The following is a 25,343-nucleotide window of genomic DNA, read 5'->3' as shown; positions in this document are numbered from 1 at the left end:
CATTCACTCACAGCCTCCAGGCCCTGTCTAAGGAGTCAAGAGTCCTGTCAGAGCCACCGGCCACAGGCAAGATGAATGGCCCTAGGCTGCCAGTTGGACAATACCCAAGCTCTGGGGAGCAGAGATTAGGCTAGAACATGGCCCAAACTGGTCTCAGCAGCTCAGAGTCCAGGGAGGCCCACCCCCACCCCCTGGTACTTAGCCATCTCCAGGACTGACTCCTAGGAAATGTGACCCCACTGAAGGAAGGGAGTTGGCCCAGAGCCTCCAGGCAGGGAGGGGAGTTATCAAGGCTGGGAAGGTTGTAACTCAGGAAACACGGGAGAGATTAGGGATGGGACAGAAGGCGAGGAGAGCTAGAAGACATACAAAGGAGGCCAGGAGAATTGGGATTAGACACAAAACCCACCCCACCCACAGAAAGAGGGTGGGCTTAGGAGGCAGACCTGGGGTGCACCTCTTCCTTGCTATGTGGAACCCTGTATTCTCTCTGGGCTCAGTTAGCACATATGTACGAGTGTGCCACTTGTACTGGGAGCTCCACCTCCGTGTCCCTCCCCTTCCCTTTCGCCTTCCTGGGCTCCTGACACCACCACCCCGCAGCCTGACCCCGGCTCAGCCCTCAGAGGCCAAAAAGCTTCAATTCCCCCACTTCACAGGGATTCCCCAGCTCACCTCACCTTTACCTTCTAAAGGGCCTGGATGAAGATGCAAAAAGGCTGGGTTCGAGGTTCGAGGCCGGGTTCTGACACTCACCACCAGCTGCCTAACTTGGGGGGGAGCCCCCAGTCCTTACCTGGAAAATGGGTACAACCCCGGCCCCTCCTCACGGTGCGTTAAGGGCAAAGCAGAGGAGGCCTGAAGGGGGCCAGCTCAGGGTGCCGAACGCTCCCTCCTTTCTCATCGTCCAGCCTGAGCTGGGGTTGGGAAAGCCAAGGATGCTTGGGCTTCCACAGGTTTATTTGGGACCCAAGCCTCACCAGGTGGCGCCTTCTAATCGAGTGGCCTGACCTGTGTGTTGTGGGAAGGAGCGTAGCAGGTCCCGTCCAGGAACTGAGGAAGTCCCGGCAGGTGCACTCCCAGGTGCGCTTCCGCGGCTGCGGGCTGGGGCGGTCCCGGACTCTAAGGGGGCGGGGCCTCCTGGTACCGCCCCCGGCACCGCCCCGCACCCCGAGAGCTGGCGCCCGAGCGGCCGCGGGGCTGAGTCCCCGGAACACTTGGCAGAGGGCGACCAGGCGGTGGGCACCAGGCTGGACGGAGCAGGTGAGGAGCGCGGCTTTGAATGGGGGAGGCATCAGCGCGGGTGAAGGGGGAGCCCCTGTCCTGCGAGCGATTCCTCGCTGACCCCTGGTGGAGGAGGGACAAGCAGCCAAGGCGGACGTCGCAAATCCTTTTGGGTGCCATCGAGTGTTTGGCGAGCAAGGAAGGGGGGGCAAGGAGTTTGTGGGGGGCAAATACAGGCAAACGTGAGCCGGGGAGTGGGGCGGTCAGCATCTGTTGAGCTCATACTAAGTGCCCAGCACCTGCTAGGGACCAAACCTCAGTCTTGGACCAGACTCCTCCCATTCCCCACCCTCTGAAGGTGGGGGTGCAGGGTGGGCACAGGTGCTGTTTAAAAAGGGGGAGAGTGGGGTAGAGCATGCAACTCTTAATCTCGGGGTGGTGGGTTCAAGCTCCACATTGGGCGTGGAGCCTACTAAATTTAAATAAATAAATAAAAAGGGGGGAAAGTGACAATAAATTGGTGCTTCTCAGCATCCCAAGTGTGAACCCCCATGGTTCCTGTGTTGGGTTGTATTCAATTTTCACACTTAGGCACTTTAGACGGAAAGGGGGAAAGGGTATGAATCATCCCTGGTGATGGCTCCAGACTTCCAGGTGGTGTGAGGCCAGGTGGTGGGACCGTGGAGCATTTTTTGTTTTCCAATGTTGTCTGGGACCCATGTGTGCTTGGCCATTGCTGGAATAGAGACCCAGGAGGCCCGAAGCCCCCTAGACTGCTAAGAGTAACCCCCAAACCACCCATGATTAGGGTGTCCTCAGCTCACTACAGTGCGTGGCTATGGCAGGCCTGCGGTAAGTGCTGGGTGGATGCCCTGATAGCAAGCTGATCCTGTAGGAGGTGCCGCTGTGGGGATGGGAGGCCAGTCCAGGTCAAGAGCGACAGCGAGGTCAAAGGTCTGGAGAAGAGATGCTGGATCCCTGGGTGGCGCAGCGGTTTAGCGCCTGCCTTTGGCCCATGGCGCCATCCTGGAGACCCGGATCGAATCCCACGTCGGGCTCCTGGTGCATGGAGCCTGCTTCTGTCTCTGCCTATGTCTCTCTCTCTGTTTGTGTGACTATCATAAATAAACTTAAAAAATTAAAAAAACAAAACAAAACAAAAAAGAGATGCTGCCTGGAGGAATGGGAGCAGCTTAGGGCAGCAGGCAAAAGGTGGTTGGGGGGGGGGGGAGATAGTGAAACAAGTAAGGCCAGAGAGCTCAGCAGAGACCTCATGAAACAGAGCCTTGAATGCCAAGCTGAGAGCCAGAAGAACACAAGGAAGCCTAACAGGGATCCTGCCCATTTCCACCTCTCTCTGGCCTGTCTGCTGCTGCTCTCTTCCCTCCCCCCCACCCCCTCGAGCTGTTCCTAGCTCACCAGGGCTACAGCATTCCCCAGCTGTAGTCCTAGAAGGGGCTCCTGGACACCATCCTTTTGTGCAAGTAAATGTCAAGTAGATGTGCCCAGCCCATCCTGGGCTCCCAGCCCAGTAAGCTCTGGAATCCAAACATGGGGGAAGATGACCCCGTAGGAGACAGAGGGGGTGGTGGTAAGGCAGGACGCTGAGCTGCTTTCCTTTGCTTTTTTCCTTCTTTAGTCCATATAGGTCACACGTGTGACCCTTGCTGTCCCCCACCTGCCCCTACTGGATCCAGAATGGCCCCCTGGTGCTACTGCCTCCTCTACCTCCTGGTACCTGAACCTGGAGGGTGGGGGAGGCAACCAAAGGGACTCACGGCTGCGGGACTCCAAGCTCCCACCTCGGAGATCACTACAGAGGTCACACGAGATAAGCCTTTGACAATAATAACAGAATCAAAACATCCACTGGATGAATACAAGCATCTATTCGTCCAACAGAATAAAAGTGTGCACGTGCAGTGGGACGCCGCGCCCCTCCCCGCCCCGCCCCCGTAGGCTCCCCCCTGGGCTCCGATCCACCCCACCCCTGAGAACTTGCCCGCGCCCTCCCCAAGCCACCGCCACTGGGGCAAGGGCGCAGCCCCAGGAGCCCGAGCAGGCTCGTCCCACAGCCGCCCCGCCCCGCCTTGTGCTGGCTGCAGCGCCCCTCACCCGGGCCCCCACGTCACCCCCTAACTCCGAAGCTGTGCTTCCTGGCCTCTAGGGTGTACTTCGGGACCCAACAGGCGGGTGGGTCACAGGGGCTGCTGGGGAGCCAGGATACAGCCCCGACACCTGTCCCATCCCTGCCAGTGCCCTCAGAGGAGTGCCCTGTGTGGAGCCCGGGATCCCGTACCCAAGGCTCTTTGCTCTGCCTTCAACCTCAGCCCTTCCTCTGCTGCTACCGGACAGGTGCGCCCTGGCAGTGCCCAGGGCTCTGCTGAAGGGGAAGCTGGGTGTGGACCAGTGTAGGCCGAGGGGGAGTGAGTAGTTGGCACAAACTGGGAATTCAGAATCTTCTCGGAGTCTCAGGGCCTCTACGGAGTCCAAACCACAAGAGAGTGGGGCCAGACACACCTGAAGGTGAAAGCCTGCTGTATCCTTAGGCAAGTGATTTTGGCATTCCATGGTTCGGTTTCCCCATCTAGAACTGTGTAAGGTTCCAGACACACAACTGTCAATATGCTCTTCCTCCTTGGGCAGTAGCTGGTGGATGGGGCACCTCTGGGCAGTGTTGCTCGTCATCCAGCCTGGCATCCCTTCCTTTGCAGAGACTTATCAGCGGCTGCAGGACTCCCAGTCATGGCCTGGCCAGGATGTTATCAGCCGAGTCAATACCTTGGCCAACACCTTTGTGGTGAGCCCCCCCTTCCCGGGGACTGAAGAGCCTGGGGACACTATGAGTCACCTCCCTACACCTCAGTTTCCTCATCTATAAAGGGGACACCAACCTAATGTGTCTTCAGAAATTACAGTTGTTCCTATTCCTTATTTTGGAACCCTTGAGAGCTGGGGGCTTGTGATAAGTTTGACATGTGCCCACCAAGAAGACCCTCGTAAGACCCAAGTATGGCCCCGGGAGATCCCTCCTAAGAGCCAGACCAGCAATAAATGGCTCCTCTGCCCACAGCTCCTCCCTGACCCTCTCTCTGAAGTCCATGGAGACCTGTCGCTGGCCGAGGCCTGCAACTTCCTGGGTATCCTGGAGAGTACTGGCAAAGGAAGCAGCTCCACTGGGCCCCGCTGCACTGCTGGCTGTCGTACACTTCCTGAAGAGGGTGACAGTCCTCGGGGCAGGGGAGCCAGAGCCCTTAACAGGGCCTTGGGAGCAGCTAGGCCAGGGCATCGTGTCTGTGGCCAGCTTGGTCCTGGAGGAGCAGCTGGCTGATGCATGGCTCCCAGTCAGTGAGGTGAGGCTGGCAGGGCTAGGTGAGGCAGGGGGGCCTGGACTCTGGTTCCATCCTTGCCTCCAGCTTGTTGTGTAGCCATGGGTGAGTCAGCACCCATTGCTGAGCTTTATCTATTATATAGAAGTAGAACTTCCACACACAACCACTGTTGAGTAATAGTTTCTGCCATTGAAAATTAGAGCCACTAATCCATAAGGACCTCCCCCACATCCAAGAATCTGCTGACCCCCTAAGAGGGAGGCCCTCTATGCTGAGGGTTCAGCCATCTTGCTTCCCAAACAGCCCAGACCCTCAGGAGAACACGACAGATGCTCTCCAGGTGGTGAGGGTTGGAAACGTCCCCTGGCAGGAGTGGCTGTAGGTTTGGGAGTAATCGGCCTAGAGGAAGAAGAGAACAAGGGGTCAGAGACATCACCTGAAAGTCTCTGGGGCAGAAGGAGCAGAGATGGTGCCTCTGTGGCCTCAGAGGACAGAACCGGGCCCTCGGCTTGGGGACAGGGTGGACATGACAGAACACGGGAGCTTGGTTCCATGGAATGGTTCACCTGTTGGGATGGTGAGCTCCCATCCCGGGAAGGGTGTGAACCCATGTTTGCCTGAGGGTCTGTAAGTAGCCTCGGAAAAGCTGGGACTCGGAAGCCCCTGATTTTCTCCCCTGGAGAACAGAACAGAACAGGGATGATCTGACCCACCCCGCTGAGGCCATGAGAGGAGTGAATGGGCACAGCGGTGGCTTGCTCAGTCCAGAGGAGTGGTCCCATCACCGCGCATCCTCCCTGCCTGTTCCCTGGCCTCCCCCCCAACCACATGGCTTCTCTTTGGGAATCTAAAGGGTGAGCACCTGCTGTAGGCCTAGCACTGAGTCAGACCAAAGAAGGGGGAGGCACGGCCCCACCTTCTGAGTGTGCCTGGTTGGCAGACGACCAGCCAGCAGGCATGGAGCACTGTGAGGCCTTGGCCTGGGCTAAGCTTGCAGACATCAGAGGAGGCTGATTGGGCTGGGCCTCAGACACTGGCCTGAGGACCTGGGACTTGGTCCTAAAGGCCATAAGGAGCCACCAGGTGTTGGGAACAGGCAGGCCACTTCACAGATCTCTGAGAGTGCGTGACCCACAGCAGTCAAGCGGGCGGCAGCAGGGTGCAGAGTGGGAGGAAGCTGAGATGGGGCTTCTCCCAGGTGGTTGGCGGACCCATGGCCCTGATGGCAAGTGTCCAGCGCCTGGCACCCCTGCTGAGCACCGTGCTGGTCTCTGAGCGGCCCCGATGGCACATCCAGCACCGCCGTGTGGGTGAGCCTGCTAGCCCCACTCCCACGCAGCTGGGCCCTGCACTCGCTCCCAGCCTCCATCACTGGGAGCCCTCCGTACTACTGTAGATATTCCATGCTGTTCCCTGCCTTTACCCGCACTGTACCCTCCATCCAGATGCCCTTTCTCCCTTGACCTAGCCAATTCCTGCATATCCTCCAGAACACTGCCTGAGCACCCACCCTCCCGGGAACCTTGCCTGGTTTTAGCTCTCTGACAGTCAGTTCCTCCTCTCACTGTTACCCTCAGCATCTTGAACATATCTCTTGTTGCATTTGTGGTGTTGATGTCATTCATCCCAAAGCTCCCTGAGTGCCGAGGCCATTTCTGAGTCATTTCTACATCTCAGGCCAGATCCAAGTACACACTCAGTGAGTGTTTGTAGATTGAACGGGGCACAGATGGTGGAACTCTGGCAAAGCTTGTGTCCTTTGCTTGCCCAGTAGTTTCTGGTGGCTTGTGGATATTCAGGTCCTGCCCCCAGGACCTGTTTCTCAGTGATCCCCTCCACCTCACCCCCAGACTTGAAGAAGCCAGATTTACATTGGGTGAGGTGCTAAACCTCTCTAAGCTGGAATAATGACCTAGCCCTGCGGCAGGGAGAGAGGAAGGAGACCCTGCCAGCTGGGCCAGCTCAGGAGAAAGACCTCCTGCCAGAGGTCCAGCCACACAACCCCATTTGATCCCAGGTCTGGAGGTGCAGAGCCTACACTTGACAGAGGCCAGCACAGAGAGCCATGTGTTCACGATGCCCTGTGGGCACCCAGAGGGACCTGGCCACATCCGTATCCCTGCAGGTGAAGTGAAGCAGCTCCTTGGGAAAGGTGGGTAAGAGGGTGGGGAGTGGGTCCCTGTTGGGGTCTGGGTCAGCCCTCGTGTTGCTAACTCCATTACTTTGAATGAGTTCCCTCAGCGTTCAGAGTCTGGTTTTTTGCCTGTAAGACAGTCCTGTTTGTACTGGCCTTATGGGTTGTTATGAGATCAAAAGCACTTGTCACATGGTAGGTGTTCACTTAGTCTCCTCCTCGGAACTCCACACATTTCCTCTTGGAAGTGGGTGGTACAGGGTGCCACTACCCTTGCTGCCACCTAGGGCTGGAAGATCAGGACATGGGCCAGAGGGCCTTAGAGCTGCCAGGTCAAGTGCATGAACCATGGCTGATTGGAATTCCAGTTCTACCACTTATTAACTGTGATCTTTGGGAAATCAATTAATCTCTATGAGCCTCAGTCTCCCTATCCGTAAGGCTGGCAGAGCATCTCCCAAGGGGTAACCTGTGGCACTTGCTCAGTCACAGGGTGGGGTCTTGGCCCTCTCCTCCTTAGCCAGGCCTCTCTGGAGTCACCGTGATCCACAGCTGGTTCAGCTCAAGCATCCTCCAGCACACCCTCGGGGAGCCTGGCCTAGAGCCCCAAGCTCCTGACATCTCAGAAGAGGCAAACAAGATGCAGAGGTGAGTAGGCCCTACCCAGTAGGCTCCTGGGGGTCTGGATCCCCTCCTCAGGGAAGGCCAGGCCTTCATCCCATCCCAGAGCCCTCATTCTGATAGGCAAATCTGCCTTTAGCAGCCAGAACCAAACCCTTCCCATCCCCAACACACACAACATCTCTGGGCCTGCCCAAGGCAAGCTGCTGAAACCTGACTCAACTACTGTCTGGCTTCAGTGCTGAGATTCAGGGAGAAGACAGGGCTTACTGAATTTACTAGCAAGTCTCCAAGGTAAAACTGAAACCCATGTGCCCTAATTCCAAACACAGGGCATTTCCTGATGTTTCTTTGGACATAGAGGTTGTGTCTTCCTGACTGGCCATCTACCACCTCTCCCACACAGCCAGCTGGTGCCCTTAAAAGCTCCCTTTCTCCCCACAGGTTTCTAGGCACCCAGGTGGGCTCAGCCATCATCTCCTCTGAGGTGTGGGATGAAACTGGGGAGGTCAGCACAGCTGTGACCTTTCATCTGCAGCACCAGGCCCAGGTATGGGGGAAGAGGGAGACCTGCCACCCAACTACACTTATCCTGGTTTGGATATCCTGGATATTTGGATATCCTAATTTGGTGTCCCCCTACCCCAATATTCATTTATTTAAACCAAGGTCTAAACTGGTCAAGAAAAATATTCATAAGCCATCCCATTGTCTTCAAGGAAATGGAAAGGGAAGTAGTTTATTATACACTTACTTTATGCTGGGTGTCTTAAATAAGCAATATCCATGTAATTCTCCACCTGCCCAGTTGACATTGGCAAAAAGTGAGCTTGGCGGAGGGGCTGTGATGGGCCCTAGCTTGTGAGGGGCAGAGCTGGGACTTCATTAGAGGTGTGCATGACTCCAAACACTGGTGGTTCCCATTGGAACATCCAGGGAGCTGTACAGAGATCTGCACGCCAATGTGCTCCTGAGAGCTGGAATAACGTAAGTGTCCACCAAGGGGGGATTGCACAAAAAAGCCCTGTGCAGCTACACAGTGGAATAATCCACTAGAGTTATGTAAAGAACGGGTCTTTTTCTATAAAACGACATGGAAAGATCTCCAGGAAATGTGGTTTCATTTCATTACATGAAATACACAAATTCTTGGTTTTGAAACATTAGTTTCAGAAAAAGCTAAAGTCAGCTTTGCCCACAGCCACTAATCCTGAACATGTACACACACATACACACACCCCACAGTTTATCAGTCTTTTTTTTTTTTCAGATTTTATTTATTCATGAGAAACACAGAGAGAGGCAGAGACACAGGCAGAGGGAGAAGCAGGCTCCTCGCAGGGAGCCCGATGCGGGACTCCACCCCCAAACTGGGATCATGACGCCCTGAGCCAAAGGCAGACGCCCAACCGCTGAGCCACCCAGGGATCCCAGTTTATCAGTCTTTTGTGTATCATCCCAAAACTAAAAATCAATTTGATTAAAGTAGGCAAATCTACATACACTAAAAAGTCCTCAAACTCAGAGGAATCAGCATCCCTCTGCATCACCCCGCTCTCTCCTCTCCATACACATTCACACACCTCCCCCATGCCCCCCGTACCCACTCACACACCTGCTCTCTCACTGTTTCCTGTCCTTAGGTCTCCCCGCAGAAACTGGTGGAGCCTGTCTGTGCTTTCTGGAACTTCAGTATCAGGTGAGTTTCCATTTCTGAGTTCTTTAGATAAGGCAATTTGTTTGTTTGTTTGTTTGTTTGTTTGTTTGTTTTTAAGCCATCTGTTCTACTTGAGGATGAGGTGTAGTTTTGGTCTCCAATCTTGCAGGGGTGGCCTCAGACCCCTCCCCAGCTCCAGGACAAGCTGAAGCAAGAGAATCTGTTACCCAGGAGGTAGCAAGCTCCCCATCATGGGAGATAGGCGAGCTCACCCTGTGGGGTGCCTGGAGACAGACTCATGTGTCAAATAGGTGGCAGACTTAATGATACACCCAAGGCCAGGGCCCTTGGGCCTTTGAAGGAGCAGAGGAGGGTTCAGAGATTAGCCCCAGCTCCCTATCTTGGATCCTTAGCTGAATATCAATCACTTAGTCACTTAGTAACTAATGGAATTAATCAGCTGTAATCACTGGTATTAGCCCCATTCCCCGATCATCCTGAGAGTGGTAGGTGCACTTTACAGAAGGGAAACTGAAGCCCAGGGAGGGGAAGAGCTTTGCCCAGGGTCACAAAGTGAGTTAGAGGCAGCTGGACCCCAAGCTTTAGAGAGAGGCAGGCCTTCCCCTCCTTGCCACCTCCCCCTCCCCCTGGTGTCCGCCTCATTTCAGGAGCCCTTCTGTTCTCTACCCTTCCCCAGCCCGGACACAGGAGGCTCGTGGGCCACTACTGGCTGCTCTGTGGCCACCCTGTGCCAGGACTCTACCACCTGCTTCTGCAACCACAGCACCAACTTCGCTGTCCTGTTGCAGGTGTATGACGTCCAGGTGAGTACCAGGGAGGTAGGGTTGGGAGGGTAGAGTCAGAACCAAGTCTTAAAGGATGACCAAGAGTTCAACAGAAATGTGTCCCAAGCAGAAGGCCAGTCTGAGCAAAGGCAAGGAGACTAGAAATGGCAGGCAGACTTGGCATATTCCAGAACTTCAGTGTGTCTGGAGCTCCCAGTGTAGGGCCCAGGAGTGGAAGAAGATGGAGGGACAAGCGGCATGGGTCAGATTGCACAGAGCCTAGAATGCTCACGCACTTCGGTGGTGATCCTACCGGCAGAGGATGCATGTGAACGTGGTAAGCAGGTATTGGAGGGTGCTAGAAGTGAGCTGGATGGTCAAAGAGCAGCGAGGGCTCTCCGGGCCAGTCACCTAGGCAGAAGGCAGGGGCCTTGCACTGGGGGACATAAGGCGGATAGAGGGACTGAGGGAGGAGGAGGTCGTCTGAGACAAAGGCCTGGGCAGCTGGGAGATGCAGGGGTCATCTCAGAGAGGGCGCAGGTGGATGACGGGGCGGGGCAGGCCATGGCTCCGGGGCCGGGACATCCATGGGTGTCAGGGTGGGAGCTGGAGAGACAGAGCCTGTAGGTAAAGCCATGGCTGAGGTGAGGGCAGACGTAAAAGGAGACCGAACCAAGGGTGGCCCCGGGGCCACTTGCAAACACACCAAATCCCAGGAGGGGGGCCAGGCAGGTGTGCCCTAGAGCTGGCAAGGACTCTGAGTGGTCACTTGCTAAGAGATTGAGTGAGGCAGGGCAGGGTCCCCAGGGATGCCAGAGCCCCTCGGCGCGGGGGAGCGCGTTAGAGAAACACGCGTCAGACCATTTGTCCTGTAAAGACAGAGAGAGGCAGTTTGCAGGTCTGCTCCGTGGCCCCTCAGTGGGGGGCTGCCACATGCCATCCTCTCCCTATGGCTGTGTCGTCGCTTCCAACCCAGTGCTCTTAATCGCTGTGGGATCAGGGAACCCTGGACAGCTTGGGGCCAGTTTAGGGAAAGCCCGCAGGAGAGGACATGCAAATGCTCTCATTAAGTACCTGCTGTCCGTAAGCCTGGCCTTGCCGGCTGCTGCTGTCACCATCCTGCCTCACTACGGACAAGGAGGGGACAGGCGAGGCCTGGTCTGGGCAGCGCAGGGTGGTGGCCAGGTTACTATCCTCTGGGGCCTGCGGCCCTCCCACAGAGGCGCGCTGAGGAGGAGTCACTGCTGAGGACGCTCTCGTCTGCGGGCTGCGGTGTGTCCTTCTTGCTCTTCCTGGCAGCCGGGTGAGGTGAGCTCCAGTCATGTCCATCCTGGTCCCAAATGACCTTGGTGCAGGAGGGGCTGATGGGGTGGGCGCTGATGGTGGTGTCCTTGCTAACTGACTCCTGCCTGTCCAGGGTCCCCAAGTCCGAGCGAGCCACGGTCCACAAGAACCTCACCTTCTCCCTGGCCTCTGCTGAGGGCTTCCTCATGGCCAGTGAGTGGGCAAAGGCCAACGAGGTGGGCACCCAGCAGGCATGCTTGTGAGCTTGGGGGGAGGCCAGCCTTATCTGGGTTGCCCCCGGACGTCTTCACTTGGCTCCATTTCCTGGGGGAGCATGGCACATAGATGAAAGAATGCCCAGAGTGGTGGCTCTGGGCCCAGGGCACTGCCCAGAGACCTTCCCCACTGGAACCCCCCTGGGTCTACGATGCCGGCAGGCGCATGGGACCCAGAACAGGGCTGCACCCACAGCTGGCTTTGGTGGGGACCTACCACCCTCCCACCCACAGGTGACCTGTGTGGCCGTCACAGCTATCATGCACCTTCTCTTTTTGGTTGCCTTCTCCTGGGTGTTGGTGGAGGGCCTACTGCTGTGGAGCAAAGTGGTGGCTGTAAGCATGCGCCCAGGCCCCAGGATGACACTGTTCTACGCCACAGGCTGGGGTGAGGACCCTCTGGCCCCCTCTCCCACTCTGTCCTCAGCTCTGCTTTGTGTGGCCTCTTGCTGTCCAACATCACCCCACCGCAATGCGGCCCAGTCCCCATCTCCACCTGGCACCCGGGACTGCCTGGTGCCCAGCACCCACCTCAGTTTCCTCAGCTCTGTCACCCTCCAGCTTTACCCAACCCCAGCCTTTCTTAATCATCCTCCACCCCAGGCATCTCAACTCCCCACCCCTAGCACCGTCTCCCTGATCTGTGGCCCGCTGGCCCCCCTACCAGTCACCACCCTCCCTCAGTTTGGTCCCAGCTGTCGCCTTCCCCAGCTACCCAGGTTTCCAAGGCCACCCCAGAAGGATGGTGCCCACCCAGCCCCCTTCCTAGATCTCCCAGCGCCCACCAGTGCACCTGCTAGCCTGGGACAACTGTGGCTCTGGGGTAGGGGCCAGGACCTGGGGAGGACGGAAGAAGTGGCATGGTCCTGGGATACTTATGCTTCTCCTAGGTGCACCTGTGGCCATTGTGGCCACCACCTTGGCTGTGTCCCCCCATGACTATGTGGCCACTGGGCACTGCTGGCTCAATGTGCACACGGACACCATCTGGGCCTTTGTGGGGCCTGTGCTCTTTGTGCTGACAGTGAGCAGGGGTGCCCAGGGGCCTGGGGGAGGGCATGCTGGGGAAGGGGATGGCCCTCTCGGCCACTGACACCAGGTCCCCAGGCCAACACGTGGATCCTGGTCCGTGTGGTGATGGTCACTGTGTCCAGTGCCCGTCGGCATGCCCGCATGCTGAGCCCACAGCCCTGTCTGCAGGAGCAGATCAGGATCCAGACATGGTGAGGCTCAGAAGTGGGGGAGCTGGATGGGGGACTCATTGAATGTGAGCCTGTGTGAGTCCATGGTGGCAGCATGTGGTCATGAGGCCCTGTGTGTTCACAGGTCTGAAGCCGTACATGAGCATATGTGTGCACAAGTGCCTTGCTGGTGTGTGCACACATGCTCATGTGTGTGGACATGTGCAAGCCTGTGCCCACGCATGTCACCTGGGGGGATGATAATCAGTGTAGATGAGTAGGAGGGGTTGTAGACACAAGCCACCATCCTGGAATCTCACCATCTATGGATAGCGCGAATGGCCTGGCAGGGACAAGGTAGGGGGAGACCCACCAGATCCGGCAGTCCCCAGAAGTTCGGGTTCAGAGTGAGGATTTTGGTCCCTACCCCTGCCAAGGACTTCTCTCACTCTCTAGAGCCATCTCCTGCCAAGAGGAGGGCACCCCTGGTCTTCCTCTCCCCCGTCGTCTGCCAAAGGCAGAGCAGTCTAAGCCAGTGGGTCCCCGACAAGCCAGGGAGTCTCAGGGGTCCCTGAGAAGGGAAGACTTTGGACTCTGTGTCCCCTGGATCCGCTGCCCAGTCCTTAGCCTTCCCTCCGACGGCTGCCACATCCTTCCTCTGAGCCGGGTTTGGGCCCGGGACCCCATTTCCCCAGTGCTACTGCCCCAACTTCATACCACTTCTGAGAAGGAATAGCCAAGTCCAGCTGAGAATTCCAGCTGCCCCTCAGTCCTAAGCAGTGGTCCCTGGTCTGCACCACTGACTCCTCGGCAGCCACCTCCCACGTGCCGCCCTACCCAGCAGCCTGCAGGGGCTCCCAGGCCACCCCAGCCTCCCTCAGCCCTGCCCGCTCTCCCACAGGGCCACGGTGAAGCCAGTGCTGGTCCTGCTGCCCGTCCTGGGCCTGAGCTGGCTGGTCGGCATGTTGGTGCACCGCAGCCCAACCTGGGCGTATGCTGCCGTGAGCCTCAGTTCCTTCCAGGTACTTCCAGGCCCCGGATCGTCTGGGACTAGGGCTCTGACACGCAGTGGCACTCACAGGGAGCGACTGCTTTGTCAGGAGGCGGGAAAAGGAGTGTCCTCTCCGTCATGGGAGTCACTAACAACGAGCAGGGGACATTGTCAAGATGCAGGAAGGTGAGGGCGAGAGTGGGAACAAAGCCTCAAATCAAAGAGGCAGCACATCGTGGAGGATTCTGTGCCCATTCTACAGGTGAGGAAGCTGAGGTCCAGACACTGGGGGTTGGCAGAAGTTCCAGCCACCTGGCTGGTGCCGGAGCTACTCTAAGCCGCGGCAGGAGGCCAAGGATGGAGCTCGGGACACCAGTGACCTCTCCTGTCAGGGTCAGAGGGTGGCCCACTGTGGGGCAGTGTTAGCTCCTGTGGTGGTGAAGACAGCAGTTTTTAAAAGGGTTTGGTTAGGAGGACATCGCTCAGCCCACATAAATGAGTCAGTAACGGTGGGGTGGCAGGAAGCTTCCTATGTGCCTGTCAGGGTCCTGTGTCCAGGAGCCATGGAGAGGGGTCAGACTAGGTCCCTGTCTTCGGGGGGCCTGCAGTCCTGTGGGAGACCCAGACGTAGACCCAGACGGGCACAACCCAGAGGCCTGAGGTGCAAGCAGGGCCTTCTCTGCCCCTGCCCTTCCCCTCAGCCTCCCTGGCACCCCCAGCACCTCTTCCCGCTGTGCGCACCTCCTCCTCCTGGCTCCTGCCAGGCCTGAGAAAGGAGGGCTCCAGGACAGACAAGGAAAGCTCAGGAAATCAGGTACCAACTCTGTCCAGGGCCACGTGTCCCAGAGCTCCTCCTGGGGACCCTCCCTCTACTCCTAGGATGAAGGGGCCGGAGGCTGTGCACAGCCATGCAGGATGCCCAGGAGCTCTGAGCCCCGGGAAAGGAAGCAGAACTCTGTGAGGTCCTTGCCCAGGGCCACAGCCTAGGATGAGCAGTGCTGGGGCCCAAGTCTGGAGTCTGCTCAGCCATGAGCACCTGGGCCTGGCTGATTCCTGGAAGGGGTGCGGGGTGGGGAGGAGAGCGGGATCGGGGAAGCACCCACTCAGTTATTCATCCGTCCATGTGGTATCTGTCGGGCCTGCCAGGTACTGTGCACCAGTCAAGGCCCGGGGACAGAGCAGGAAAGGAGGACAAAAGTGTCGTGTTCTTGTGGGGCTGAGCATGGCCGAGACGAGGCACGAAGCGCTGGGGCGGGGGGGGGCAGGGAGTGAGGAAGGGTGCAGGTGGTGGTGGGTACCAGGTCCCCATCCATGTCACCTTCTCCCCCTGGGCCGTGGGGATGCCCCACTCTCGCCGGCTGTGGGCGTGGAGAGGAAAGAAGGGGCTGCTGCTGGGAGAGGATGGAGGCTGGGCCAAAGAGGAGCCCAGGAAATGAAGAAAAACAGGGGTTCCAGCTATTCCCAAAGAAGCATGTCTCCAGAGACCTGTGCGGGCCTGAGTGGTGGGGGGCGGAGGGCTTCGCTGCACCCCTTCCCTGACACAGAGAAGCCTTCCCCTGAGCCCCACGCTTCAGGGCATCCAGGGTTGGAATTTGGGCCCTGCCGGGCTCCCTGCCACCCTGCCCGGGGCACCTCCTCCCCCCACAGTGGCCCTGGTAGCAGCAGCCCGTTGCCATGGTGACCACAGAGCATCATCCCTGCAGTAGCCTCCAGGTGGGCAGAGCTGCAGCCCATGGAGCCAGTGCCACCTCTTGGCCTCCCTCCCTCCCCATCCTCTCCTCTCCCGTCATCTCACTTTGTCTCTGTCTCTGAATTTTGTTTGCGGTTCTGGCTCTGTCCCGGTCCCAGCTATCTCCATCGGTCCCCTCCTCCTCTGGCACAGATCCCACCTGCCTTCCCTGGGCCTCCCACTGTGTCTCCCTCTATGTTGACCCCTGACCCCCCGGCTTTTGTCCTCAAGCACGACCTCTCTTCCCAGTCAGCCTTCGGCCTTCCTTGCCAAGGTCTCCTGGTGAAGGTGGGGAGAGGCTGCCTCGTGGAGCCAGACGGCCTGGGCCCCGGGCCCACCCTGATGTTCCCGGGATCATCTGCGGACAGGTCCCCCAGTTGGGCTGTGCTCTCTGGGATCCCCTCAGCCTGGCCTGGCCTCTCCTCTCTGTCTTTTCTACTGCTGTCCCTCCCTGTCTCCCTCAGCCCGACCACGTCCGAGGATCCCTCGCTCACCGTGTCTGGGGCTGAGCTGGGCAAGAGCTGCCCTCGGGACCACCCTCCTTCCCTGGAGCAGGCCTGAGCTGGAGGGACAGAACCCAGCTGGGCCTCATTCACTCTTCAGGGCTGCGGTTTGTGGCCCTTGTGGCGGGTTTTGTCACAGGTTTTGTGGCAGGAGAGCTGAGCCGCACATCTAACCAGCTGTGGTTCCCCGGGGCCCAGTCTTGTTGGGAGGCCCAGACAAGTTGAGACAAGCCCCAGTTGCCACATCTCTATAGTGGGCTTATATTCTCTACCTCATGGAGTCACTACGGGGTTCAACTGAGATGACACTTGGAAAGTGCAGAGCACCACACCCTGCACACACCAGAAGAACCGTGAGCGTGAGGATGTGTTTCCCTGGGTACCCGCGCCGGGCGGCATCCTGGAGGTGGTGCACAGGGATCGAAGACTCCACCCTTGGAGGTCTCAGCCCGAGGGAGAGACAAACAGCAAAACCGTCACCCACAGCACAGCATGACTGAGGCTGAGAACCTGAGGGAACTTGGAGGCAGGGTGGGGACAGAGGAGCCTCTCGGGGAGGCAGAAAGGGCGCTTCCCAGCGGGAGTGATTCTCAGCTAGTAGTCCAACAGTGAGGGGGAAGTCAAACACGTTTTAGATCAGGGGAGGTGGTGGGATCAAGTGGAGACATGAAGGAGGGGCACGTGAGCTGGTCAGAAATGGGACAGACCATGCAGGGTCCCCAGAGCTGTTGTCAGGAGCTCAGTGTGACCCCAGGGGTGCCAGAGAGCCTTGGAGAATGTCAGGCAGGTAGGTGCTGGTGTGGTCCGGTTGGAGTTTGGAAAGATGCCTTTGTTTGGGTGTGAGGAGCTGAGCAGAGGAGTGTGTGGAAGAAACCAGATGGGGAAGGCTGCAGAGGGAGGACACCCTGGCTGCGGGGGCACCAGGGTCTGTCTTAGGGTGAAGGGTGGTAGCAACCCAGTTGGGGCCTAAGAACCAGAGGGACAATCAGGCTCTGATACTGAGGCTACAGGCCTCAAGGAGCCGCCTGGACCCAACCTGTGTCCTCCAGTTTGAGCCTCAAGGCGGGGGCTGTTGCCTATCCAGGTAGAATCTGAGGAAGGCCTAGGCTCTGAATTCCACCTGCTGGGTCACACGTTGGCCTGGGACTCATTGCTTTGTCCCCTGCCCCAGGCCCCAGGGTTACCTATCCATCAAAAGGAAGGATTAACCCGCCCAACCCCTCTGCCATGGAGCTGCTATGAGAGTTGTCACCCCTAGTGTCATGGTACTTTGTGAGTAGCCAGGCCCTCTTGGTCCTCGCATGTGTGGGCAGGAGGACCCAACCACTGTGCTATGTCCTTCACACACAGCAGGGGTGAGTCTGGGCTTCCACCTTCCAGGTGAAGAGACAGACGGTCAGAGACACGCTCAACTGGAGGCACAAATCAGCATGCATTCACACGTCTGCTGTCCCAGGATTTGATTTAGCCTTGATTTCAGGAAGGTGTCCCCCTTCCCACCAGCCACTCCTGTAGCCATGATGAGGCTGCAAGGATGGGGCGGCGGGGGTGGGGGGACAACACACAGAGGGACAAGAGAGCAGAGAGGCTGTCTGGTGGCCAGAGGCTGAAGGCATGGGGTCGAGTGGAGTAAGGCCCCTTCTGGTTCTGTCTACCATAGTGTCACAGATATCCCCTCCCAAGTGCAGGAGGGGGGCAGGGCAGGGTTTCTGTTCACCAGCCTCTGTCTCTGAATGTCTCTGGGTATCTCTGGAGGTGTCCCTGTTGTGGCCCCAGGGCTAAGCAGTGGGGGACTCCCAGGCAGTGACACCCACCCACATGCTGGGTCTGTCCCCAGGGGCCATACATCTTCCTGGTCTATGCTGCCTACAACGGGGAGGTGAGTTGGGGACACTGGCTGCTGGGGGGTGGTGGGCAGGGCTTACTCGCAGGGCCCCCGTGGCTGGAGTTCAGGGGAGGGTCCCAGGCCTGACCCCAATGACCATCCCCCAGGTCCCGGGTGCGTTGCAGAGGATGACTGAGAAAAAGGCAACAGAGGCATTCACGGTGGGTGAGGGCAGGTGGGGATCCTGGGGTGGGAGGTCTTGCTCACGGCCAGGATTCCAGAGCCCACACCCCTTCCTTTCAGGCCTGCTCCAGCCCCATGGGCCCAGGGTCCCACCCTAGGTCCCTGGGTCCCTGGGAGGTGGCTCCGGACGACCCTGTAGCCTTGGCTCCAGCTCGAAGACACTTGGCTGTTAGAGGTAAGGCCACACAAGCCTCCAGCGTGAGTGCTCCCAAGTCCCTCAGTTTCCCCAGCGTTCCAGTAAAGCTGGGAAGGCAATGGCAGATCCTCAGCCCGTCCAAAAGACAAGGAGACTGAGGCCCAGGGAATTCTGCAAGCTCGGGGCCTGAGGACTGGCTTAAAAATGGCTTCTTTTTTTGCCACCACCACCACCAGGGGACAGGGGCCCCTGCTGCCCAGCCCAGAGATAGGCCTTGCTCAGGGTCACCTTCCTTGGGTCTCCATGCAGAGTGGGCTTGAGGTTCCAGAAGCCAGGTGGGTAGATAGGGTTTGGGGCCCTGAGACGGCATGAGCTAAAGGACTTCAAGGCCAGGCCAGGAGTTTCAGGCCCAGCTCCTAGTTCGCCTGCTGTGTGCCCTTAGACATGTTGCCTTCCCTCTCTGGGCCTCAGTTTCTTCATCATTCATCTGTGGGGTAAACCTTTAAGTGGATCCTTAGGGTCTTGATAATGAGGTCCTGTCCAGGGTGGGAGAGCGGAGAGAGAGAGAGCTTCCTGCCTCAGCCTCCTAAAAGTTCACCTACTCAGTGTTCTTCTCCTGTAGGGACTCACGGCCCCAGAGTCCCCACAGCCTTCTCCTCTGTTGCAGAACCCGAGAGACCGGTGAGGCTGGGACAGGGGTGCAGGGTCTTGCCAGGAGTAGGGGAATCCCCAGGGACTCGGGGAGGGCCGGGGAGGAGGGGCTCTCTCGGGGATCCAAGGGGCCCCGTTTGTCGGTTCGGTTCGCAGGTGGCAGGGCACTGGGAGCCACTGGGAGGTGCTGACTGCGCACTGGCAGAGCCTGAATACCAAGGCCGCGGGGGGGGGGGGGGGGGGGGGGGGAGGAGTCCTCACCAAGGTCGCCCAGGGCTCCCAGGGCAAGGGGGAGCAGGGGGAGTGGGGGCCCCTCCCCTGATGACCTCCTGTGTCCTCAGGCTGTGGAGCTGACAGCATTCAAGGCATCAGGTACAGCTCCCACGTCAGGGAGCTCCCCTTTCCCCCTTGGCACCTGGACACCCCCTCAGCCCCCCTGCCCCAGGATGGAGGTGATTCGAGAAGCAAGCACACGTGTCCTCCCCCTTGCGGGCCCTTCCTCTCCCTGGCGTCTGAGAGGCCTCCATGGGGACACTGGGGGCATCAGGATAGCGCAGTGCTCATCGGGAGAGGGTACTTAGGGAACAGGTTTGGGACCTCTTCCCTTCCCAGCGCGGTGCTGCAGGAGGGGCAGGGAGCCCGGAGCCCTCCTTCCTTGGTGCACCCCCTCCGTCTGCCCCCCAGGCCCAGCCTCCCGGGTGTGCCCCTCTCAGCGCCCCTCCCCCGATGCCCTGCGGGCCGCAAGGACTTCCAAACCTGGTGAGAAGCAAGCGCCATCCTTCAGGCTCTGCCCCCAGCGGGACAGCTGATGGGGGCCTGTGGGCAGTGGAGCCAGGCTGGGGCTCCCCCGGGGCCTGCTCAGAGAGGGCTGAGCCTCCGGAGCTCAGCCTAGCCCGGGGGAGCAGAGGGGCCTCTGGCCACTGCCCGCCTGTGTCCGCCCAGGACCCGGTCTTGGAGCCCAGCGGCCCGGCCTCATACCCGGGGGACCTCCCTGTGGGCGCGAGACAGGCCGGTCCGTGCGGCTCCCGCTGGGCGGGGCTCCGGGCTAAAGCCCTGCCTCGGGGACTCCTCTAACCCGGGCACAGGGGAACCCCCGTCCCTCCGAGCAGCCGCAGAGGCTGCGGATGCCGGCCGGGCCCCTCCCCCACCGCGCCATGGGGAGCCCCGAGTCCGTAGGGCCCCGGCTCCCAGCCTGGGCTCCCGCTTCGGCCGAGCAGGCGGGGGGCGCCCCCTCCAGGCCAGCGCGCGGTGGACCCTCCATGGGCCCGACGGCGCCCCGCCCCGCCCCGCCCCGCCCCGCCCCCACCCACGGCGCGCCCCGCCCCCGCCCCGCCCGCGCCCCGCCCCGCCCCCACCCCCGCCGCGCTCCAGTGACGGCGCCTTTGTCTGCGCTGAACGCGCGCGTTGCTAAGGCCGCTCGTAGCAACGGAGCCGCTTCCGCCTCGGCCCGCGGCTGCCCCCCCCAGACCCCCCCAGGCCCCCCCAGACCCCCGCCCCGCCCAGGCCCCGCGTCCCTCCCTCCCGAGGCGGCGCCGCCCTCCCTGGGAGCCCGGGAAGTCCGCGGGGCGCCCCCCGCTGTTCCTGGAGGGAGACAGTGGGACGGGGGAGCCGGCCTAGGGCCCCGGGCCACAGCCCCCACCCCCAGGGCTCCCCAGCTTCAGCTCCAGTCCCTTCCAGGGCCCCCACCAGGACTCTCTGCTGGCTCAGCCCAACACCTTCCTCCCAGGTTTCTAGCGAGCGCTTGTGGACTTCATGCTCTGCCTGCGTGGGGCCCCCTGAGGGACAGCACGACCCCGTAGGACCACCTGCTGCGTCTGCCAGCCACCTCTGCCTACTTCCAGTGGGACCCCTGCCTTGGAACTGTGCTAGCCCTGCTGTGCCCCACAGCTCAGCACCCCCTAACTTTCCAAGATTGTCCCCCACACCTCCACCCCTGGCCCTTCCTGGCTGCCTTGAAATTCAGAGCCCTGCGGTGGCTCTCCTAATAAGTGGTACCACTGTGACCTGTTCCTTCCTGGGGTCACCCCAGCCTGGGGAGGGGGACGGGAGGCCAGGCTCCCTGGGAGGAGGGTGGGACAAGAGAAGCTGCCCCTTAGTCTCTGGGAATCAAGACAGCCCTAGTTTCATCAACAGGGTTGGTGCAGCCAACACTTAATGAGCACCTACTGTGTACCTGGCTGGTACTGAGTCCTTGACTCTTAGAGCTGTGGGTCCTCACCTCAGCTCCATGACTATTGTCACCCCCATTATACAGAGGAAGAAGCTGAGGCTCAGAGATATTCTCCCCCGCTGGTGCGGTGAGGGGAAGTCCCCCAGACAAGACTGCTCAGAGAAGGCACCAGGGTAGGTGGGCCTGGCTCCAGGTATGATGGGTCATGCTGCGGGGAGACCCCAACTCAGACTCTGGCTATGGGACAGGGTGCTGCCTGCCACCACTGATTCTAGGGGCTAGGGGCAAGACTCCTGAGTCCAGGTCCCTTCTTAGGGAGAGTTGGCTTCAGGGCCGAGGTGATCGGTGGTGATGACATGTTAGAGGCTGGCACCAGGGTGGGCCTTGAGGTGGAAGCCAGGTGAAGGATGGGCCCAGGGGCCGCTACCACTGTCCTGCCCACCTCATCCTAGCTCAGATGCTGCAGGGGCCAGAGGATGTGAGCATCAGAGCAGCCTCCCTGGAGGAGGCTCACTTGAGTGGAGGTGGGGCGGGGCTGCATGGGAAGCCTGGAGATGGAGCAAGGCACAAGCTGCACCAAGTTCTCTCTGGGACCTCATGTATTGCTTCCACTCTCCGGAAGTGGCCGATCCATCATGCAAGGACAGGGGTCCGGGTATTTCATTCCAGGGGTGGGAGCTGTCGAACCTTCTGAAGCCCATGGGGGACATCAGGCCAATCCCACAGGTGACAAGAGGGGTCAATGCAGTCTTGTGTGGTGGTCGCTGGGCCTCGCACACAGTAAGAATGTCAGCTGTCTTCAGAGAAGGATGTATAGGGGACTGGGGGTGGGAGGTGGCGCACAGAACCTGCCCTGTAGACAGGGGGGTGAGGCCTCCAAGACCCCCGGCAGAGTCGGGAAACAGCGGGTTTGGGGGGTGGAGGAGGCAGCAACGGTCCGTCTGCTCTGGGAAGACACAGCGGTGCGGCAGGAAGGAGCAGCAGGCGGTGGATCACCAGATCACCGATCACTGGATCACTGTCACGGTTCCAGAGAACAAGGCACTCAGCCCGGCTGCCTGCTGCTGCGCAGCAACACTGGGAGGCACGAAGCTGGCCCTGAATGGGACAGGCACTTGGTCTCGGCGGCCTCTGACTCCTTCCGCTCGCCTCCGCCCCGGGGAGTTCCTGCCTCCCCACGGACTAATCCTAGGGACTGCAGACTGGCAGGAGGGCGGGAGGGCGGGAGGAGGCATCTCTAGGGCGCCCCCCCCAGGAGTCCTTTCCAGCCCCCCCCCCCCCCCCCCCGCCCCATGCCCTTCCTCCCCACCACCGACTCGCTTTACTCCCAGCCCAAATAACTTGGCTCAGGTCCCCAGACACCTGCCCACAGGCTCCCAACGATTGTCTTAGCTGGGGAAGCCCTGGGCATCCTTCAAAACCCAGTTTGGATGACACCTCTGCTGAGAGGACTTCCTGTCGCCCCAGGGACAGAATCCATCACTTCCTCATCTTATCTGGCTCTTACCTGAGGCTCACACAAGACGACGACCTGACCGACCTGACCTGACCGACCTGACCGAGAGAGTCCTACGAGACTGGACGCTCCCCAGAGGCAGGAACCAGAGCATCTACTTCACTTCTGAAGGTGCCAGGAGGGAAAGGGACACTTTGCTTTCCATAAAAGCTACTGCCCGGCTGTGTGCCTAGGGATACTTCTCCCCGGGAGGGGGGGGGGCATCTTTTTTCTAATGTGCATAAAGGCCTGAGTGGACTAGGCCTGGCCCCAGGGGTGAGCTAGTCGGGCGGGTGGGGACACGGAGGTTGGCATGCCGCTTCTCAGCGTGTGACCTTGGACGGGCCACTTCACCTCTCTGGACCTCGGTTTCCTCATCTGTAACCTGGAGCTGCCAACTACCGAAGCAGTTGGGAAGCAGATGGGACAAAATGAGACCAAGCCGGCGAAGGGCCGAGAAGCCGCGCTCCAGAAATCGGCCGTGCTCGCTGCTGCCACCCGGCGGAGGGAGGCGGGAGAACCGGCGAGCGGGCGGCCCGGGCCGTCAGGAGGAGGGAAGCGCCGAGGCTCCGAGGCCAGCACGACCCAGGTTGGAATCTGCCCCTGCAGGCCACTGGCTGCCAAGTGTCTCTCCCGGATTAGAACCCCGACCTGACAGGGCTGTTGTCGGGACAGGAACGTGACGCGTGGCGCACAGGAGGTGCTCATACAGCGACTGTCCCTTCGGCCCAAGACCGACACGCATGGCCAGGGGGGACTCAGGCTGAGGCCCAGGAAGACCCACGCATCTCCCAGGCCTCCTGGGTATGGCGAGGTCCCAGGGATGGTGTGGGACCCAAGAGCTCCCCATCAGGACCTGGTGTAGCCCCACTCTGGCCCCAAGTGTTGATCCAAAACTTATCCGTTGCCTCCATCCCAATCACAGCATTTCCCCACCCTAGACACCGCCCCCCCCCCCCCCCCCCCCCCCCGCGGCCCAAACCCATCTTGGAGTTTCTGCCTTGGCCCCAGAATGTACATAGGCAAAGGTAGCTGGAAACTAATTGCAAAATTTATTCTAGGGCTGCAGGGGCTGGGAGATTCTTAAGGGCACTTCTCATTTTGGGGTCATGGGCCTCTGGCCTTGGCAGGGGCACACACTTCAGAGGGCAGGGGTGGGGACCGAGACAGGGTGCTGGAAGGCAAGGAGGCATGGATGCCCAGTCACCTCCAACTGGACAGGCTCAGCACAAGCTGTAATGGCAACGTGAAAGCAGGAGAGACAGGAACGCCCAGGCCAGGGGAGAAAGGACAGCCAAGGCCCCTCCCTAGTGCCTGGGCCTGGAACGTGTTTTTCAGGACACGGGGCAGAGGAGACCAGGGAGCTGAAACCCAGCTTCCAAGCTTTGCAGCCAGGAACCCAAGGGGACCGGGCTAATGAGGGAGGGGCCTCTCAGCAATCTCCCCCATCTGGAGACCCCATACACCCTCCTCAAGGTCACCCATACTCCCACACACAGAGACTCTCAGACCAGCAGGGCACCCTGCTATTCCTTTAAGGAGGGGTAATCAACAACTCTTCTCTGGATTGAAACAATGGTCCAGCACCACCCTTGGGGTACTTGGCATGCAGGTGTTTGGTGAGAAACCATGGGCTGTACCTGGTGCTAAGCCCCAAGTCCCAGCCTCAATCCTCAAATCCATCCCCTGCCCCTCCCCCCACATATACACCTTTCAGAAAGTATCTAGATTACTAGATTAAAAAACAAACCCCACAAACCCACAAACCTCTTGACTACAGCCTTGCAGATACTACCAGCCTGGGCTGGCCGACTGTGGGTGCGGCTAGAATGTTCTAGCTCCCTGGTGGGAGAGGGATAGAAAGCTGATTGCAGTGAGATTCTTTTCAGATAGCATGTCAGAGTTCTCCCCTGCACAAGTCAGATGGGGTAGAAGGGCTGGGGGAGGTCTTTGTCCTAACCCTCCCCCCAGTGTCCTCTGGGACCCACAGTGCATGATCAATTTTGCAAACTCAGTTACCCCTAGTTAACAAAACAGAGGGCTTCCCTCCTGGTCTCTGGGAGGGGGTTCCGGAGACCCCCTCTCCTCCCCCAGTTGATGCCCGCTCAGCCTCTCTGCTTCTGTTTCCCGGAGAGGGGAGAGACAACTTCTGACCTGAGGGACATTGAGGCCCACCAGGGAATCCCGAACCTCCTCCCTGGATATGTGCTCCAGACTCCAGGACAGACAGCTGGGTGCAAGGGGAGGGGGAGGGGATGGTTAGCAGCCGCCTTCTTGGGGCACTCTGAGTAGCAAGCAAGTGCCAGTGGGGCCACCCTCCCTCAGCCAGGCCCTGTCCACCCTCACCCACCTTCCCAAACACAGGGCTTCAGACAGCTCAGGGGCAGGGGCTTACAGGGTGGGGCTCCTGGATCGGCATAATAAAATCAAACATCTGGAGGGCCTTGGGGGTGGCTGCAACCCCCACCCTGGCCCCGGTCCCGGCCCCACCCAGCCCAGGCTCAAGTCTGCTTGGCTTGCAGCATCTCGATGAGCAGGTTGTTGCGGGGCATCTCGTTGCCCAGATGCTTGTGGTACAGGTATTCCTTGGCCTGCATGCTCAGTGCCCGCACCTCCACCAGGCACAGCAGCAGCTGCTGGAACTTGTCCCCGCAATGCGGGTAGTGGCACAGGGTGTAATCAAGCAAGGCGGCATTGGCCTTCTCCTGAGCATCTTTTACCAGGCTGTGGTTATTCAGGAACTTCACGTCTGCAAAGGGAGGAGCTCTGTCACGATCCCCAGCCCATCACACCATCAGTGGTCACTGGCAACGCCAACGTCCCTATAAGCACCGAAGATAGGGGCGGGGCGCTGCCAATGTCAACAACACAACCAGTCCTCCCACCGCCACCATAGCACCATCACCATGGCTGAGGAACACTGCCAGCAGCATCAATCACCGAGATTGACAGCCCCGTGTCCCTCCCAAATGTGGCTACTTCCACCACCATCAACCAAACCACAATCACATGTCACCATCATTACTGCCACTATCACCATCACACTGGTCACAATGAGTAACTCCATCGTCTCCAAAACCATGCCAACCTCACCACGTATGTCCCTG

General features: G+C 59.4%; 4 protein-coding genes across 13 annotated transcripts in view; 3 read left to right on the top strand and 1 right to left on the bottom strand.

Annotated features, from left to right (window-relative positions):
• The first annotated feature begins 1,154 nt into the window (after window positions 1-1,154).
• Window positions 1,155-11,465, top strand: LOC106557492 (adhesion G-protein coupled receptor D2). The gene is made up of 11 exons (XM_038549394.1): window positions 1,155-1,263; window positions 3,939-4,024; window positions 4,298-4,577; window positions 5,755-5,866; window positions 6,574-6,708; window positions 7,215-7,338; window positions 7,756-7,861; window positions 8,955-9,010; window positions 9,666-9,792; window positions 10,974-11,061; window positions 11,171-11,465. Exons 2-10 carry the CDS (start codon window positions 3,984-3,986, stop codon window positions 11,058-11,060), a joined length of 1,068 nt encoding a protein of 355 aa, XP_038405322.1. The 5' UTR covers window positions 1,155-1,263; window positions 3,939-3,983; the 3' UTR covers window position 11,061; window positions 11,171-11,465.
• A 940-nt stretch (window positions 11,466-12,405) lies between these two features.
• On the top strand, window positions 12,406-19,620 carry ADGRD2 (adhesion G protein-coupled receptor D2). Its single transcript, XM_038546063.1, has 8 exons — window positions 12,406-12,535; window positions 13,395-13,515; window positions 17,554-17,595; window positions 17,709-17,762; window positions 17,845-17,959; window positions 18,543-18,791; window positions 18,913-19,023; window positions 19,514-19,620. Exons 1-8 carry the CDS (start codon window positions 12,450-12,452, stop codon window positions 19,618-19,620), a joined length of 885 nt encoding a protein of 294 aa, XP_038401991.1. The 5' UTR covers window positions 12,406-12,449.
• A 444-nt stretch (window positions 19,621-20,064) lies between these two features.
• LOC102151918 overlaps window positions 20,065-25,343 on the top strand; it is a 12,606-nt gene continuing 7,327 nt past the window's right edge. For 2 of the 8 annotated variants that reach the window (XR_005365003.1, XR_005365007.1), the window contains exons 1-5: window positions 20,065-20,562; window positions 20,826-20,914; window positions 22,209-22,368; window positions 22,628-22,825; window positions 22,912-23,040. Coding sequence is in view for 3 of the 8 variants with exons in the window: in XM_038549396.1 (XP_038405324.1) it covers window positions 21,339-21,467; window positions 22,209-22,368; window positions 22,647-22,825; window positions 22,912-23,040 (597 nt within the window). In the remaining 5 variants the exon portion in view is untranslated. Of the gene's footprint in view, window positions 20,563-20,825; window positions 21,468-22,208; window positions 22,369-22,627; window positions 22,826-22,911; window positions 23,041-25,343 lie in introns of all 8 variants that reach the window. The other 6 variants (XM_038549396.1, XM_038549397.1, XR_005365005.1 and 3 more) reach the window with 5 other exon arrangements.
• Window positions 23,266-25,343, bottom strand: part of NR5A1 (nuclear receptor subfamily 5 group A member 1) — a 24,896-nt gene continuing 22,818 nt past the window's right edge. For all 3 annotated transcript variants that reach the window (XM_038549390.1, XM_038549391.1, XM_038549392.1), the window contains one exon: window positions 23,266-24,985. In XM_038549390.1, coding sequence (XP_038405318.1) covers window positions 24,738-24,985 — 248 coding nt within the window. In that variant the 3' untranslated portion in view covers window positions 23,266-24,737. The remainder of the gene's footprint in view (window positions 24,986-25,343) is intronic.

Source organism: Canis lupus, chromosome 9, assembly GCF_011100685.1.
Source record: "Canis lupus familiaris isolate Mischka breed German Shepherd chromosome 9, alternate assembly UU_Cfam_GSD_1.0, whole genome shotgun sequence".
Taxonomy (NCBI): Eukaryota; Metazoa; Chordata; class Mammalia; order Carnivora; family Canidae; genus Canis; species Canis lupus.
The sequence above is the reverse complement of the archived record's forward strand: the minus strand, read 5'-3'. Positions and strand labels throughout refer to the sequence as shown.